Source organism: Melospiza georgiana, chromosome 12 (genome assembly GCF_028018845.1).
Source record: "Melospiza georgiana isolate bMelGeo1 chromosome 12, bMelGeo1.pri, whole genome shotgun sequence".
Lineage (NCBI taxonomy): Eukaryota > Metazoa > Chordata > Aves > Passeriformes > Passerellidae > Melospiza > Melospiza georgiana.
The window spans coordinates 19,778,144-19,797,677 of record NC_080441.1 but is presented as its reverse complement, the minus strand read 5'-3'; the positions used below and the strand labels follow the sequence as shown (position 1 = coordinate 19,797,677).

Genomic DNA, 19,534 nt, shown 5'->3' with positions numbered 1-19,534 from the left:
AAATTATTTCTCCTGTTAAAGTGTTTGGCTTGTCAGTGTGATGTCTGTCAAAAAAATACCAATGACTAAATACAATGTGAGTGATACCAATTTTTGTTTCTGGAATTCTTACAATATTTCTTATACTTCCTGTACAGTTTATGGTAAAATTAAAAATTATAGAAGTGAAAAATGGTGAGTACAAATAATTTAAAATAGTTTTTTACTTATGAGATGTAACAGTTGTATTATCACAATACTCAGAGATTTGTATAGGGGCAGTTGATCAGTTTTCTGTCACTTAAGTTCATTGTTGTAGATTTCTCCAAAATTTGATTGAAGAAACTGATTAGGATTTCTTTCTCTCTTTTATCATTATGCAGAAAAGTAACACTTACTGAGAAATCAACTTATGATATTCCTGTTCTACTTAGGTCATAGAGAATTTAAGATGTTTAAATAAATTTAAATATGCTTCTGTTACTATGTAGTAACCTACAATATGGCTGTTCTTTTATCTAAAATGATCTGTCTTTTCATATAGTCCCATTTAAACGTTGATTAATGTTTCATCATTCCATATTGTGGTTTTACTCCAGCCAGCCATCAAGCCCCTCACAGCCCTTGCTCACTTCCCCACCAGTGGACTGGTGAGAGAATTTAAAGAGTAAAAGCTAGAAAAACTGTGCAGTGAGATAAAGACAGTTTAATAGGGAAAGCAAAACAAGGAATTAATTCCTGGCTTCCCAGGGGCAGGCAGTTGTTCCACACCTTCAGGGCCCCATTACACCTTACAGTTACTTGAGAGGGCAAACACCATCACACCAAATGTCCTCCCTTTCTCCTCCTTCTTCTCACTTTATCTACTAGAAAATATTCCTTTGATCTGTTATCCCAGCTGTGTCGCCTCCCAGTTTCCCAGACTCCCCCAGCCCTTTCCCCAGGACAGCAGTTTGAACACCAGAAAAGGCCTTGGTTATCTCCAAGCCCAGCTCAGCAGTAACAAAAGCATCTCTGTGTTATCATCACTATGTTCAGCACAAATCCAAAACACAGCCCCATACCAACCACTAGGAACAAAAAGTACCTGTGCCTCAGCCAAAACCAGCACATTGATTAACAAGAAATTAGAGAAATGGATAATTTCATTATAACCACTGTTTAATGGCTAGCTTTTCCAGTTTCTTATTTTCACAATGGAACTCTACTGCAGCTTACTTTTTGCTAGTGGTGGGTAGGAAGTGCCCACAGGTGCTAGATCATTAATAAATCTTTTTAATAGACGAAAAGACGCACAAATCCATCCTTTGCTGATGTTAATTTTGGGAAGTTGATAGCAATTTTGCCAAAGACAAGACTGCAGAACTGCACCTGTAAAGTTTGCAAAGAACAAGTATGAATTTGTCAGTTGACTCTTATTGCTTGCTCTTTGTACAAGAAAACAATACATTTTGATAAAGGGTTTGGAAGATGGTTTTCATATGACCTTGTAAGGCCAACCTGAAAATGCCTAAATTTTTTCAAAAGAAACAGTGCCCAATGTGGTTGACCATTATAGTTTATTCACATGGCTTTTACTCTGATGAAATACCGTAGATGTGACAGATTTTCCATGTGAATCTTAAATTCAAATGAAAAAACAACACAAGTGGACTCAATTCAAACTAAAACATTACATTAAGCATAATCATTAAACATCAGACTTTAAATGTAATCATTAGCATTACATATGCTTGGAGGAAACCTGTCTTCTGAAATCTTCTTCATTTAAATACTGAGATCTTGAACTGCCATCATAGTAACTCTTTATGGTTTCTCTGACAGTATAGTCTTCCAAAAAACTGGATTAGATGTAGCTACATCTTTATGTGAAATTATTGTACCCAAAGCTAGCAAATGCACATACAGTTGTCATTGAAATGTGAAAACACTTTCAGAAGTGTGAAAACTAAGGGTATCTGATACCTTTTTTGATATGCTTTGTTCTTTCCTTATGGGACCAATGAGACTTTAAGCAGTTAGAGAACACACTGTATCTTTTCTATACCTAGACAGTATTATGGAATGATAGTGGGTGCAGTGCATTATATTCCCTGCATATTATCTTCAAAATTATAGGAGAGTAAAATATTATTATTATTTTACTGCAGGACTTAGAAGTATTCCATATGTTCATGCATGCTGTAAAAGATAATCTGTCAAAGTGTAAGACGTTCTGTGCCTGGAGAAATGTATTAAAGAGTTTAGGTATACTATGAAGAAATGACAAAATACTGGGAAATAAAACAGTTTTTAAGAAGACCCTTCCATATAATTCAGAGTCTACAATTCATGCTGTAATAGTTTTTTTTTCCTTTAAGGTCATTCTTGAGATATTTTTGATGTAACTGCACTTACAAGTACTCAGAATCACTGCATGTAGTCACCCATCAGAGCAGGCATTCTCTTTGAGTCTACAGGTACAGTCTACAGGGCTCTGTGGGCTGTCCCTTCTGCAACAATTCTTTCTTTTTTTTTTTTTTTTTTTTTTGAGGCTTGTTGCATAGATGTCTGGGAGAGATGGGCTGCAAAATAGATTCCAGAAGATTTTTTAATACATTTATGTATATAAAATACAATATTTGTTAACTGGTGAGCTTCTTCAAAGGAAAGAGTTGAGGAACTGATACCTTTGTTTAAAGAAAACCTCATAGTTTATGATTTTTCACAGAATGTGTAAATGAATAAAACTGGTCTATGATTTGTTAAGGTGGACATTTTTCCAGTCAATAAGAATGCAAGAGTTGAGCAACAGTAATATGAAGAGCATAGTACTCAGTGGCTAAGAAAGCACATTACATTGCTTTTTCTTTTTACCTGCAAGGAATTATACTGTAAATTACATAATATAATTACTTTTATTTCAGTCTGAGTTACACATTTTGCTATGGTTTCAGCAGTTCTGATTCTGTACCCCCGCAGTCCTTGCAAGTAGATTGGCAGTTTACAAGCAAATAATGTTAAAGGCAAAATAGTTTTTCTAATTTCTTCTCCCACTTTTTTTTTTTATTTCTTCAAGTAGGAGAAAGATTACTTTATATGCACTTCTTAAGCAGTAGCAGAATTGTTTTAGAGTATGAGAAAACTGTTGTCACTTTGTGGTCAACATTTCTTTGACCAGGCAACTGACTTGAGGTTCTGCATGTCTCACAAATTTAAAAGAAATCAGGTGGATGATTCCAGTTCTCTACATTAAGAGGGTTTGTACACAAAAAACCCCTAGTTTTGTAGTTGTCACTTGCTGAATTTTGCTGTTGTGGATTATTCTGAGATATGCATCTCAGTTGTTTTCCTAGTCCCACGAATGTTGCATGCTACCAACTTTTTTTAACTTTGGAGCTGTAAATTAAGGTCAGTTCCTTTGCTCATCCCACAAATCTTTTATGGTTTTTAATTCCATCCTGAGAGAGCCACCTGGGTTTCAAGAGCAGCCGACCAACATGTTTACATGATTCCTCAGCCACAGTGGTCTGTGTGGTGCTAAAAGGTTTTCTCCTTGATTATTTTCTGCTGAAGCTGATTTCTAAAAGTTTTTCATATAACATATGTTTTATTGCAGTGTCTTCAGTCTGCCCCATGAACAGCAATGGAAATCAAAGGAACAGCAACTGAAACTGCAAATTGCTAAACTAGAGGCAGCTATCAAAAATGATCTAGCAGACAAAAATGAAATCCTTGACAAGATCAAAGTAGAAAGAGGTATATTTCTGAGAAAACTCGTATTTTCTCAAAATGTGAGAGCATACCCATGTTGGAGTTGAGATGTACTGCCCAGAAAAGTGGAATCTCTGTTGCTGGTGTTTTTAAAGCTGCATTTTAAGTATACATTTGCTAAATATACCTAAGTTATGACTATTTATTAAGTGCAAAATATGACCCAATACAGAATATGAGCTGAATGAGGCTCATATAATTTCAGCTGCATTTATTCTTCATCTGTTGGGTTTTCGTATTTACTCTTTATTCAGTATTTCTTTTCTTCTCTACACTGAAAGTTCTTGTGGAAAAGAGACCCTTCTGACAGTCTCTCTCAAATTATAAACCACTATTCTGTTCACTGTACAAAGCTATGTAAAGCCCATATAGGCCCTTGGCAATGTTTGTCCTTCATTAATTCAGATTTGTTTTTATTTTCAGTATATACTAATTTTTATTTACAGCATTGTACATTTAAAATAACAGTTGTCTTTTAATCTAATGAACAGATTATTTCATATGTGTTTTCTTCATGCTGTAAGACAACTTCTTAGTGAATACTGACCTTGCAATCTTTATTTTAATCTCAGCACTGGTTACTGTAGCAATATGAAGTTTACAAAAGACAAGCACAGACAGAAAGTGAAGATAGTTAGTTTAGAGTTGATTCTTCAAATGTGTATTTTTAAGAGGTGTATTTCTGTGAACAATTCATGGAATGAAGTGGGCCAACTTGTTGTGAATAATTCTTATGATAATGGGTTGAGTTCGGCACATGCGTACCATTAGGATTCTCAGTAGCTCTGCTGACTTCACATACCAGATTGAATATTTAAATATTTTATTTGATCGCAGTAAGCATTTGCAAAATTAGCCTTAATTGATACTAAAATAAAGATGCCTTAAGCTACGTTATTATGAAGTTATGACATACTAACAGTTGTTACTTGTAGCATGATTATGAAAAACCTGGCATTCCATCTTCTCTCCTTCCTGTGGCCATCATGTTCAACTGTCAGGTGTTTACCATCTCTTCCCCAGGTAGCTTGTTGTACTCCTAAACTGAAACACCGGAGTACTACACTTCTGATTTCTATTGAATTGACTTGCTGCAGCTGAAGTAGATGTTCTAATATCCTTCTAGGCCTCTGTATATAGGATTTGATTACAGCTCCGTCTTTAACAAAACATAGGCAGTATAACTTTCTTCAGTCACATATTTCAGAGTATCTGACTTTGCTACTCATTCCTCTTTGAAGTTCAATACAAGAATTGAAATTAATGCTTGTATTAAAGTACTGCTTAGAACTAGTCTAGAAATAATGTCTTGTCTAGCCTTTGTTGTTTGGCATATGAGTCTTTTTTCTAAGCTTTTCCATGTCTAAGAAAGATGGTAAAATAAGTGAAGCCTTGAAAATTCTTAATGTTACAGGAGACCAACATCATCTTGACATTTTCTATGTCCTCCTTCTGTATTTCCCTTTTACAATAATCCTGTAATTTGATCTGATTGTTTTAGTAGTATTTTTCTGGCCATAACATCATAATGTGCTTTGTAATACTTGAAAGAAATGTATTTAGATAGAAAATAGAGTAAGACTCTAACTATGTTTTCTGGTATTTTTTTAATATAGTACTTAAAGAAGCTAGATCACCCTTCCACCAGCCTCATTTCCCTTAGACATTGTGTTTCTTGTCTTACCAGTATTTCCCAGATTCTCAGCCATAAATTACAATAGCTGTTTGGTTCATCTTCATTGAAGCTTACTAACAGTAGTGTTTCATTCAGGTTTTAAAAGACTGAGATAGGCTAATACAAAATCTAAGTTGAAACAATTCCTATAGCAAGGATTGTTGTCACTCATAAATTCATACAGTGTATATATTTACTTAGTTATGTCTAAGTACTTTTTATTTTACATTAATAAAATCTCATTAATTGCTGCATTTGTTGTTCTTATTTATAGTACTGTTCTACAGAGTATACTATTTAATAAGTACAATTTTTTTTATTGTCTTAATAGAAAAGTATTGATTGTATTAGTAAAAGTTGACGTCTTGGAAAGATTAACCCTATCGTAACCAGAACAAGGAAACAAATATTTCCCCATACAAAATACATTCGTTTCTGCATTTTGCAATGAAATTTTCATGCATATATGAATATGAAAAAATCAAGTTTGTAATTTTTTTAACTATGTTGAATTAAGTGTAATATTTTGTTCTTCTATATCAAGACCAAAAGGAAAAGCTGATGCAAGACAACAAAGACCTGCAGTTGCGCTACCTGGAACAAAAACAGCAACTAGATGATCTGAAAAATCAAGTGAAGTGTTTAACGAAGGTAAACTGTATTTTTGTTTCAAATATGAGGGAAAAAAAACCCTCTATGTTTTATGCATAGTGCAGATACTTCTTGATACTTTCTTCTAGTCAAATATAGAAAAGTAAGTGTTTATTTATTCATGCTATCAAACAAAATATCATGTCTAGTGAGAATGTATCTTGTTATTCTGAATGTATTTCTTCAATTCACATCTGGTAACACCTTTCTATTAAAGTTCAGGAAAGTGGTGTTGGTGTGGCAGAATTCAGTTAAACCCTATTACTTATAAAGGTATCTTGCAAAGAATGTGGGGTTGGAACTAGATAATATTTAGGATCCCTTTCAACCCAAACCATTCTAGTATTCCATATTTTGCATTCTCCTATTTTCTCATTTGTGCAAGGTGTGTTTGTTGGTTTTGTTGGGTTTTTTTTTTTCTTTTGTTAAACCCTTGGCTGACCATTGTATGCTTTCTACACACCTGGAATTTTCAAGGGCTGAATTATTTGAGCATCTTTCAGTAGTTAATACCTCAAGCTCAAATGAGGCATTAACTACTCGTCTTGTCATTTTTTAGTTACAGTTAATCAGAAAGGAAGATGAAAAGATTGCCAGAATTAAATCTTAATTTATGTAAATAGTTCATTATAACAACAAAGGAGAATTAAATCAGATTCACAGCCATTTAAAAAAAACTTAGGTTCTCTCTTCTCTCACTTAAATGACTTATCACAGCATCTTGTGATCCCTATAATGTTTACTAAAACTGATTTTGTTTATGAATTCTGTAATTGATGCAAGTATACCATAAGCATGGAAATTCCAGTATGCAGTATAGCAGTACCAGAGGAACTTATCTTAGGAACTTATCTTTGATTATTAAACAGAAAAACAAAAATACTCAGAAAATACTCTATTCTTTTTTCTTTTGCATAAATTAAAAATGGAGTGAGAGGAAGAAATCAGTGAACAAATAATTTTGCAATGTTTCCACTGTTTGGGTAATTTATGTTTCATTTTCTTGAAGAAGTGTTTACTGTAATGATGATTATATAATGATAATTTAAAAAAAAAAAACAAAAATACAGAAAACCTCAATGAAAACTAACTCCCCAGTATTAATAACAGAAGGAATGTAGACTTGAGAATAATAATTCAGGGTTTGTATATTTATGGAGGCAGGATTATTAATTATGAGAAATGCAAATATATCTGTTTGTATTTTCATTGGATTGACAGGAGTGATTGCTTCTGAATATCTGATACATTTTAATTGGTTCCTGATAATTGTGAAATTACATTGCTGAAAACAATCCTGACACACTCTAGTCTACCTCATTCCTATTTTTGTGTTACTATGTGCTTAAAGTTTATAAAGTTCTGCTTACTGCCTTACTATTGTACCAAGAGTACATGCCAGTGTTACATTAAGCCATGCACAAATGCATGCAAATCTTTTGCAAAATTATTTTCTTGTGATTTTTCTAATGTACTCCAGGATAGAAAGCAACAAAAGAATGTGGACCTTCTGTTCTTGGAAAAAGTGGAAGATGATATCCATAAAGATGTAGAATACTCCATGCAGGAGCTGCAGTTAACACATGTGGAAACTGTGCAAGAACTTGAAAAGACAAGGAATTTGTTACTTGTGCAGCATAAAATTAGCAAAAATTACCAGGTACTAAATCTACTCACAGTGGGAAATAACCTGATAATAACATTTTAACCTTTGTAGCTCTAACACTTGTAATAATTAAAACTTGCAAATTCAGCAACAAAGCCAGTCTGTGCATGGGGAACCAAACATAAAATCTGTTGTTGCTTAAGATATTGTTTAAAAAATGTGAGATCCAAGTGACTAAATTGTAGTCTTTTAGCTTATTCTGCCCTTAACCCTCAGACTGTTCCTTCTCTCTGAGCATTATCTCTGAGCTTCTACCAGGTCTTCACAAGAATATGTGCTTATCAAATAAGCTTCCTTTTCCATACCTCCACTCTGCTTTCACTGTCTTCTTTCTACTTCCACTGTTGGAGTAGTGCAGATCATATTTTGACTTTTCATTTAATTAATTAGCATTTAAAATAACAAAATCATTAAAGAAACTGTTAGGTATATTGTCCTAAATAAAAGCTACTCTGTTTTTCCTGTTGATGTTTTTAGATTTTGCTGACCTTAGAACTGATTTGTTGTATTGATAAGTAAAAAACTGCTATTTTTGCATACTCTAAATGTTCTTTCCTCAAATCTAATTGTATTTTAACTTGTACCCAAAAGCATTTACAACATCAGTACAGACAATTCTAAGAAGTTCTTTTTACATGCAATTGTTTTTCAGACTGAAGTAGAAACAATGACAAGAAAGATGGAAAGTCTGCAGAAAGATTATGAGTTAAAATTGGAACAGTATACCCATCTTCTCGATATTAGAGCTGCACGTATCAGAAAACTAGAAGGTATCTTTAAATTATATTCTTCACTAATTTTTTTTATATTTTATCTCTTCCAAATTACTGTTTTAAATTTATTCTCCAGGTGAAGCACTTTTCCATTCCTAAAACTACTAGAAAGGTCAGTTCTTTCATGGAAAGATTCCTATTCCAGTTAATTTTCATTGACTTAAATGACAGTTATTAATTAAACCAAATCCAACAAACTGTTTTTTATATTGCAGCTATTGCTGAATAAGAATAAAATTACCAAACTTGGTTTTTTTTAATAAATCATACTTTTATGGTCAACCTTTTACTTTACAGTACTATCATTGCAGAATCACTTTGCGTTACTAAAATCCCCCAAGCCTTGGTATAATATACTGACATAGTATTTAAACAGGATGAATTTCAAGGGGTTTTTTTAGTGGCTTCACTGTGTAAAAGATGCATAGGAAGCTTCAAATAGGATATTTTACAAACTCTGATGTTGAAACAATTTTCACATTTTGTCTCCAAGTTGCATCTATTGCATCATGGTTTATGTCCTAATTCTGTAAGCATGTATTTTGATTTCTTAGAATCATACAATTCCAGAATGGCTTGGGTTGGAATCCATCTTATTCCAAACCCATTCCAGGGCCAGGACACCTTCCACTAGAAGACGCCTCAGAGCCCCATCCAACCTGTGTTAATCACTTTTTAACCACTTATCACCTGAAGCTGGGAAACATGTGATGGTCTTTCCTGATAGTTCTATCCACTCAAGATGTAACATATGTTAAAAGTCAGATGTATTATTTCTTTCTCTGGCAAATTTAGATCAACCCTACTAAAATGTGCATCTTAAATCTCTGCTACATTTGTATAGTGATACTTACTTTGAATATTGCATAAGACTTCTGAATTTTACCTTTTTCACTCCCTTATAACCTGATAATAACTGTTAGAGGCCTGTGTCTATGCATACTGAGGCAGATCCATTGAGGAAGTATTCTTGATTGTTGCCAGTGTGCTCAGTGGGCATTCAGTGTATGAATTATTTTTGATAATGCCTTTATGAAAGATACATTGTTAATATAATTGAATTATACTTTCATCCTTTCTTCTCAGTCATTAATTGTATTTGAGTTTTTAAAAAGACAATTGTATTATAACTCTATTTTATCTGTTGCAGCCCAACTAGGAGACATTGTGTATGATACAAAACCACTTAAGTCCAGACAAGAAGTATTGGTGAATGATCCAGTGGGTGGATTTGTTGAAACTGTTCATTTAGAAAGAGGAGAGAACCTTTTTGAAATTCATATCAGCAAAGTGATCTTCTCTTCTGAAGCTATGCACACTTTTGGTGACTGGGAACCTGCAACCTTTTGTACTTACGCATTCTATGACTTTGAACTTCAGATAACCCCAGTAGTTCATGGGAAGACCCCATCATATGACTTCACTTCTCAGTTTCTTGTGCAGTCTGATGATAGCTTCTTTCACTATATACAGGAAAACAGCATCACACTGGAGGTTCATCGTGCGTATGGCATAGATTATGAAACAATTGCTTCTTGTCAGCTTAAGTTCCAGGAAATCTTGGAAAAGGAAGGCAAGATCTACAACACAGCAAATTTAGTTGGTATTTAAGATCTCACAAAGTATTCTGTTTGATTATGTGTCACTATATTCCAAGTGATAAATAATGCATATTTGACCAAAAATGAATTTGTGCATTACTATTTCAAAAGAAAAAAAATGTGTTTACAAGAATGCTATTTTCTGTTGGATGTGCAGCATGTTTTTGTGGTTCTGCCAACATTTGTGGAAAGCCAGAATGGGTACAATTTTGCCCATAATGGCATATAGCCCCAGGGCAAGAGGGAAAAAACCCAAAAAAGGAGGCACCCCACTTTGCCCATCAATGCTTTGTATCTGGGCTAAATGTCATAAGTATATCCTCTCTTTCCTTATCATAAACAAAGGAAGAAATGGTTAAATCTAAACTGGTAAGACAAAGTTTGCCATATAATAGTGAAAAAGGTACAAATTATGGTGATTATGATTAATAATATATATAGTAGCATAATCTAGGAGGGTGTTTATTTACATTTTGTGGATTGTTTTAGGCAAATTCATATTCATTATATTAAAATAATATTAAGGTATCCTGGACAAGACACTTGTAAGATGTCTTGAATGTTCTTTGCAGCTTACTTTTTCTTCTAGAAACATTTTGTCAGATCAGCATATTCAGTGACCTCTTAACTGCCTACTGTTGTAGAGAATCTGGTTTAATAAGACATTGTACAGTGGTACCTTTGCCAGTAATTTGAATTGCATACCAAATATATAAGTAGGGGAAAATGGCTATGTTTTGATTTTGGATCATACAGTGGGAGCCTGAGGAATTGTTTCTGTTTCTAAGATGAACTACAGATGTCACACCACAAGCACTGGTGTAATGCATAGGCACAATCTTTAATTTGTGGCTGTTCTATAAATCTTGCATTTCTGGTTTTTCCTAGCTTTTAAGTAACATACCTCAATGTTGAAAAGAAAATTAATGCAATCCTCTATTCCTTAGGAAAAGCAGGACACATTCAAAATTATGGTACTGTAGAATACTGGATCAGGTTGCAAGTTCCTATGGACCAAGCTATTCTTCCCTACAAACAGAGGTCAAAGGATCTGGGATATGGGATAATGCCCAGTTTTAGGAAGCATGAACAACCATCCAAGGTATGTTTGGGACTGTACTTGATAGAGAGAATTACTTCATGGAGAAGAGAAGCTTCAGGGTGACCTAATTGCAGCCCTCCAGTATCTAAGGAAGCCTACAAGAAGGCTGGAGAGAGGCTTTTTACAAGAGCACAGGACAAGGGGGAATGACTTCAAATTCAAGGGAAGTTGATTTAGGTTAGAAGGCAGAAATTCTTCATAGAATCATAGAATAGGCTGAATTAGAAGGCACACATCAGAATGAATGAGTTGACCTCCTGGCCCTGCACAGACAACTCAACAATCCCAAATGCTCCAAATGCAAATTGGGACAATCCTAATTGTCCAAATGCTCCCAGAGCTCTGGCAGCCTTGGGACCATAACCGTTCCCTGGGGAGCTTGTTCAGTGCCCAACCACCCTCTGTGCAGAGAACCTGTTCTTGATGTCCAGCCTGTCCCTCTCCTGACACTACTCCAGCCGTTCCTTCAAGTGGGACAGGTTGCCCAGAGAAGCTGGGGCTTCCCCATCCCTGGAAGTGTCCGAGGCCAGGTTGGATGGGGCTTGGAGCACCTGGTATAGTGGAAGGTGTCCTTGCCTATGGCAGGGAGTTGGTGACTGAATTTTAAGTTCCTTTCAAATCCAAGCCATTCTCTTGATTCTGCAATAGTTTTGATAAAATAAACTGTTCCATTCTTTCTTTTTAAGTTCAAATAGCTTAGGTCTAGGGTTGATATGTTCAGAGTGTAATAAAGTTAAAGATTCTTGAACTGGAAAACACGTTAGCAGTTTTTGATATAAAGAGATCAAGAACTAGTTGAATTATCCCTTTTCTGAAGAGGCAAAGTCTTAAACTTACTTATTTTTACTGAAATTGTCACTATAACATTTGACATTTTATTTCATTTTCTTGAGCTGTAAGTGGCAGATCATACTCATAGTATCATAGTCATGAATTTTAAACCAACTAGATGTTGGATACATAGAGTGGGTGAAGCAGTTGTTCAACAAGATTTTGAAGTCCTTAACATTGGAGTATTATGAGATTGAAATTCCTTCACAATGGGTTTTTTACTGAGTTTTTTAGCTGGATATTGAAGAGCGTTTTGAAAATAAAATTCACTTTACAATCACATTTAAATTGGGGCCACAGGAAAAAAGGGACTTTCAAACATCTTTAACACTCATTTAAGAAATAAAAGCAAACAGATTGAAATGCAAAAATTAAAATACTAGAGTTTTTAGTGGGCTTTTTTTAACCTAAGCTCTTTAGAATATTCTATGTCTGGAGTAACTCTAATGTTTTATATTATACCATGATGTGAATTTATATTATATATAAAATCTCCATGGGTTCCATGATGTAATCTGAGAAGTATGTTGTGTATGAATTATGTTAAATTGTATCTGATTAGAATTAAATTTTGTGCCATTAGATTTGGCTTTGAAAAAAATTAAGAGTTCCTCATAATTTGCTATGAAATAAGATGGTAATAAATGTTCTTCAATATATTTGTTTATTACAGACTCCAACACTCAAAATGAAGCATCGTACAGCTCAAGCACACAAGAGAGTCTCTTTTCTGGATCTTAGTGCAGTACAGATGGCAGTAAGTTCTAAGTATTTCTGTCATGCACAATGAAGCATGAAAGGCTACTTGTAGCTCCATATGGGCAATTTGTAGAACTAATAATTAAGAATGCTGGATTATTTTAGCAGCACAATACTACACTGTCCCAGGCAATGAATGATAGCATAGTACTGCATAGAGGTGGAGAACGCAATGCAGTGATATTTGTGTGACTCCCTCAGAACTGCTTGATATCCACAGTTTACAAGTTTCAATTTCCACTGGCTTAGGGCAGATTCTAACAGGACCAATCAGCTCGCTCTACACTGTGTTTCTCAACTGTCTGCATTATTCAAGTGTCTTTCTGCTGTGTACCACTTGCACTGCATATAAGTGCCTCTATAGAAACCGGCTTAATCCAAACAGATCCTGTCTGTTGTGCTAATGGGATACACAATTTGACACAGTTCAGAGTCACCTCTAAAATTAGGTTTATCAGCTGAGATTGCACACATTCTGAAAATTATGATACTTCTTAACTTGGCATAAACTGTCATTTGTTCATCCTTCCAGAGTCTACATGGAACTAACTCAGATGTATTTGCTGCATTTTGTAAATTTTCTTCTGAAATAATTTGCATTGGAAGTACTAAAAATAGGTTGTGTTTAGTCTTTTAAGTAAATCCAGTAAGTAAAGATATGTTCTTCAACAGGCAATTATAAAAGGTTTTATTTATCTATTACATATAATTATAATATTAATAATATTGCATTAATTAAAAACTAGTTGTGGGGTTTTTTCCTTTCATAAATTACTTAATTGGATTTATTCTTTGAAATGTTAATATCAATTTTTGATTAACAGATTCTGTTACTGTTTGGTTTACTATGACTAGAACTTCGTTGAGAGCTATAGAGTATAGACTGAAAATAAGAATAATAAATCGATCAGTTGTATTTATCAACTTTAAAAAACAAAAAGTCAAATGTTGGTGAATATAATCTTTTGAGAGCTTAGATATGAAAAACTGAAATGTTAGCCGGATAGTTGCACACACAAAAATATCTTCAGCTGTCCAAACAATAGCTTCTCAAAGTTTGACAATTTTTCATGAACTAGGATTTTCTAAGTGAGACAGCTACTTGGTCTCCATCAGAAATCTTTGTTCTTGGGTGGCAGCTCCTCTAGCCGTTTTAAAGATCTAAACCTCATTCTCTGGTTAAGGACAAAAGTACTATTAGGCCTAAATAATGAAACAGCTGGACCTTCTCTGATGTCTGAGTCTTGTGATGAAATGGCAAGAAAGTGTCCATGTAGAAAAACAGAAGTTCGACGGATTAAAATGGGAAGTCTGTTTCATTTTCCAGTTCATTTTCTCAATAGCAGAGAATCTAGTTCTTAATAAAATTTCTTGTCAATGTGATACATGCCAAAGCAAATAAAAAAGGAGACTCACTAAAAGGTGGAATGAATGGCTTGTCTCACCCAAACTGCTTGTGAGAATTGTCCAGCCTCATACGTAAAAGTTCTACCAGAGGATAAGAACCAGTGATGCTAATGCAGGGAGGTAAAGGAGGCATTTTCTGTCCAAATGCTTTTCCACCAGTAGATCTATACCTACTTTTGTATAATAATTATCTACTGCATATTAAAGGCTTCCCCTTGTTTTATTCCTAACTTAGGGATCTGTATTTGAAAATAATGCGGAAGTACTTTGACATTTAAAATGCAGTTCCATAGGGTTCACTACGTTTATAGTAATGGCCTAACTACAGATTTGAGATAGTAACATTCATACCAAAATCAATTCACATGCACACAGGTAAAATTATGTGCAGGCCTATGTGTGTAAATTTAGCTATCAAAAGTTCTTCTTGGGTACATTGTGTGTTTTGGGGTTTTTTGACTGAGTCTTGTAGAACTTGTAGAAAAATATTAAATACAAATGAAACTGGAAATCAAACAGGCTGTATATATGTTGATAGGTACAAATCATTATAATAGTTATGTTTTCACAAATGCAGTTAGATAAATGTCCTTCTGCTGTATATTAATTATATGTTACAGCAGTTGACACCTTCTCATTGTTTCCTGTACTGCATAAGCAATACAGTTGCTAAAAGGCTCTGGATAATGAATGTGGGCTGTAACTCTTCAAGTTTTGAACTTCAGTAACTTCTGCTTTTCAAGGAGTTTTTTAAAGACTATAAGTTTATCTTTTTCTGTAGCATGTGGTACAGGATGCTAAACAGCTGTTGGGTGACAAAGTGAAGGACATGGGTGAAGAAATTCAGCAGGAAAAAGAAGAGCTTTCTCATCTGTCAGAAGAGCAATTGGCTGACCTAACATTGATTACTTCTAGAGATGAGACAGAAATAATTGAAGAATTGGAACCAGAAGGTAGAATTCATGGTTATTAATAAGTAGCTTTATTTTCTGAAAAAACCTTTCTCTTTCCATTTTCATAAGCATTTCTTACTAGTAGTGGAAGCTGCCTCATTATGAGAAACTTAATGACATAAATTATATTCTGGCGTAAGCTACAGGTGAAGCTGGGTGGGGGTGGTAGATAAGATGTGTTTTCTCCCCAAATGGAAACCATATTGTAATTGATTGCAAAATCTGATATATGACTTAGATTCGTAAAATTATTAAAGGAAACCTGGCTTCTATTTTAAATGTCTTCATATTGTCCCTTGGATCTATGCTGTTCCAAGGACTCTTTTAATGAATATGCTTTTTTTGTCTACATATAACAGCCAACGCTGATACTGGAATCCTTTCAGAGAGTGAGAGGGCTAGGATACTATATCACATGTGTGACACAAAGTTATTAGATTTATTTAAAGATTATAAAAGCCAGATCAACCTGTTCCAGCTCCAAGTTTAAACTGTTTATTATAGCAATAACCAAGTCCATGATACCAAGTTTAAAATAAAAGCAGAATGATAACATTTTATGTTTAGTTGTTGGCAGCTTTTGCATAAGAAATCATTAAAAAGATTGGAAAAACTTGTTGAATGTTGATTTTGAATACCAGTTGTCCTTATAATTTGCTTCATGGAAAAAAAATGTTCTGCAGTGTTCTAAAAAGTAATGCACCTGCATACAGAACTACTCTTTTACTAAAGAAAAAAGGTGCATTCTTCTTTTACATATGCATGGTGGTACAGGAAGTCAGAGGAAATTCAGACCATATTCTTAAATAAAGCTAACAGTTGTGCATACTTAGTTCGTTTCAGGACTTACTCTATTAACCAGTTTGCATCTGGAAAACGTTATTATTCTTTTAACAATCCAGAAAAAAATACATATTACATGACTCTAAATGTCATCAGTTCAAAGTGTTAGTCTTCTTCAAGGAAGAGAAGATTTACCTGGCACTTACTCTTTTTATATTAGAAAAGGAAATTTATTGCTATCAGATTTCTTATTAAGTCTTAGGTGGTCTAAAATATAGCGAGTGTTACCTGCATTGATTTTTTGTTTTTTAAGGTCAAGAAGATCATCAAGAGGATGATGCTGTTGAATCAATAAAAACTGATAGTGATGACTGTATTATTTCAAGTCCAGTATCCACTAATATTAAACAGCTGAGTCACAGTATACATGGCAATTATTTGGTAAGACTAAGAAAAATATTTTAAGCCTAATATCCTCTAAGAGTAGCTTTGCTGTATCTAGCATGAGTTTTCAATGAACCTGTACATGTACAGTATCAAATCTCTTGACTTACTCTTAAAACCAGCAATTCAGGACTAGAAGTTGTATATGCAAAATAGCACAGCATGATATAAATTTGGAAAACTTATTTTGAACAGTATTTCAATAGGATAGTTCTCAAAAAAAAAATTTCACAGTTTTAGATCTGACATTGACTGAACCATCTTAGCCATAAAACTAGTACTTAAAATTAACAGGTTTAAATGTTCTGCAATGTGATGTCCTCGAGGTAGGGGTTTGTTTTTAAGTGCTCTTTTTAAGGCTCTGTAACTAGTAACGAGAAACATGTATAAGAAATACTGCTCCTTTTTTTAAGGTGTAGAAAGTACATCTTTAAGAAGTACATGTCTTCAGCTACAGTAGATTTGTAGAAATGCTGTCACTTATATGTTCTTCAGAAAAATACAGAAGGTACCTTTAAAGATTGCATTATTTATAAGTAAAATGTAAAAAAATTTCAGGTGTAATTTTGAGAACTAAAATGAATACTAGTCATCACTATTAAGTCAAACTATAATACAGTTGCTCTATACCTTTCTAGTCATCCTGTATTTTATTTTATCAAAATTATTTTAAAGCAATTCTGAGTGGATTTTGTATGTAGATATATTTCAGGTTGATAAATTTCTGCATTCCTCCATTGATCTGTTTTTTGGTAACAATGTGCATGTTTGTGAACAGTAGATAAAACCAGTAAAAGCTGTACACTATTAAGGCAACGTGTGATAGAAGTTGGATTTTAAAAATACGTATTACTTTGCTTGAATTCTTGGGTTGATTATAGAATACACCATGTCAAAATGGCTGTTGAATTCTTTTTTGTTTGGTTAAGATCAGAAATCACTGCCTTTTATCTTTTGAGATAATTATCCTGCTGATACTCAAATACTGTAAATAGGTTTTGTGATTTTTGGAGATCATTGTGCTAATTATCCTATAAATATGAATTGTATGCCACACTATATAAGTAATCTAAGATTACACCAGGGTTATTTGTATGTTGCAAATTAGACAGTTCATAGTTATTTCTTAGACATATTGATCATAAGGCATATCTAACAGATTTTCCAGTATCAAACTATACCAGTTGCTTCTTTATTTTTTCTTCTTGTCTATGATGTATGATTGATTATAAAATGCTTCATTTTGTTTAATTTCATTTATAAATTGAATATGGAAAGCATATTCAAGTCAAAGATCATCACTTAAATGACATTCAGTAGCCATTTAACTTACTAGATTTTAGGGAAAAAATTTCTAAAGCCATGAAACTTTATTAGTAGAGACAGAATGGTGTGGATTTTTTTCTCTCATCCTGGTAGAATTTCCATGTACCTGCTGAATAGTGGAAGAACCTTATTGAAATATTGATCCAGTTTTGGACTTTCTGTTAAAGTGTCATAGGATACATAATGAAAAGTCTTTTCAAAGGAGGGGTAAAATTACATAATCAAATACTGAGAGGACTTGACAGCAATGGAAATTATTCTGTATGGTGGTTATTTTTACAATAAGATACATTGCTTTTCATTTTGATTAGTTTTATCATTTTCTCAGCAAAATGTAAGCTATCTCCATATTAAATAAGAACATTCATTTGGAATTCTGACTGAATATAGAAAGCTAGTACTTTGAATGTGATTTAGTACTTCAAGTGATTTTAGTTTAGAAATTAAAATTGTCGAAATTTATCCCTAATAAATAAATATTTTAATTAAGTTATGAAAAGAAAGTAATATATTGAAAAGAAATAAGTTTTAAAAAATATTCAACGTTTCTGTATCCAGTGTGTTCTCTTTGCTCTTTGAAGAATATCATCATTGAATGCTCACCTACATATTCCAATTTTGAAACCATTGTGGCTTTTCTTTCTTCCCAGAGTAACTTCAGGAAATCTTTGTGACTCTTTCTCTTGAGTCTGACATGCCCACCTAAATCAAACTTACTAAAATTTATCTGTACATAAATATTCCAGACTTTGCAGAACAGTGTGAAACCATTTCATATAAGGAATAGAAGAATGTAATTTCAGTTAAAGATAATAAGAAAAGGCTACAGTGAAGAACAACTGGGATATTATTTTTATTATCACATGTTAAAATTAACTTTGTAAGGTGTGTTTGACTTAACTAGGAAGGTTCACTATATGAAGTTGAATTCTTTGCAAATACATTATTACATTACATACCTAACAATTTTGTGATTTGATGGATTTTAATTGAACTGTTTGTAGTATAGTCTGCAGTAGGTATTAACAATTCTCTTTTATTCGGAAAACTTCAGTACCTTGTATTACTGACAGTATTTTAAGCAGTTACAGGATCACTTTGCTGTGTAGGTAAAAATGATGACAGCTGGAATTTGTGATTCAGATAGCATTTTTACCTAAAGATAACCAGCAGACTATGACTACTACAAAAACGTTTTAATCATTAAATGGAAATCAGTATCTCTTGCAATAACAGTCTTAGCTACAAACCCTGGAGCTTTAGATTCTCATTTTTTATATGTCCGTCAATCAGTATTAATCATATAAAAAGCTGATGATTTACATACACACATATATATATGTGTGTTTGTTTTGTGTTAACACTTAAAGAAACAAAAAATCATTTGTATTATGTTTATATTTTGTTTTTAAATAGGAAGTTGAAAAAATCCAGATTAAAATTACATCACTTGGTCTTACTGAGTCACGAATAACAGAAGATGAAACAATACAGCAGCTGTTTGTAGAATGCAGATTAAACAATTTCCTTGCAGAGGAGACCCCACTGTCACTTCCAAAACCACCTAGTGGTCAGAGGATTCACTATAACTATAGCACTGGTAAGTCTGATGTATTTCTGAGCAGGCTTGGTTCTTCTCTTAAAATCTGTATTATGAAAATAACTGCAATAAAGCCTACTTTCTATATATTATAGTTGCATTTCTTTATGTGCCAACTCTATTTGCCGATTTTCCAGATATTTTGGGAAATACTAGAAGTGATTTTTAAGAAATGAGGTAAGTATGCAATTATCTAGTATACAATGAAATGCTGAAGGCGGCTGGTATATA

General features: G+C 33.5%; 1 protein-coding gene across 4 annotated transcripts in view; it reads left to right on the top strand.

Annotated features, from left to right (window-relative positions):
• Positions 1-19,534, top strand: part of RPGRIP1L (RPGRIP1 like) — a 42,417-nt gene that overhangs the window by 14,836 nt on the left and 8,047 nt on the right. For all 4 annotated transcript variants that reach the window (XM_058032931.1, XM_058032929.1, XM_058032930.1 and 1 more), the window contains 10 exons: positions 3,578-3,717; positions 5,952-6,058; positions 7,539-7,718; positions 8,377-8,494; positions 9,648-10,100; positions 11,046-11,200; positions 12,705-12,788; positions 14,979-15,150; positions 16,247-16,374; positions 19,120-19,303. In XM_058032931.1, the coding sequence (XP_057888914.1) occupies positions 3,578-3,717; positions 5,952-6,058; positions 7,539-7,718; positions 8,377-8,494; positions 9,648-10,100; positions 11,046-11,200; positions 12,705-12,788; positions 14,979-15,150; positions 16,247-16,374; positions 19,120-19,303 (1,721 nt within the window). The remainder of the gene's footprint in view (positions 1-3,577; positions 3,718-5,951; positions 6,059-7,538; positions 7,719-8,376; positions 8,495-9,647; positions 10,101-11,045; positions 11,201-12,704; positions 12,789-14,978; positions 15,151-16,246; positions 16,375-19,119; positions 19,304-19,534) is intronic.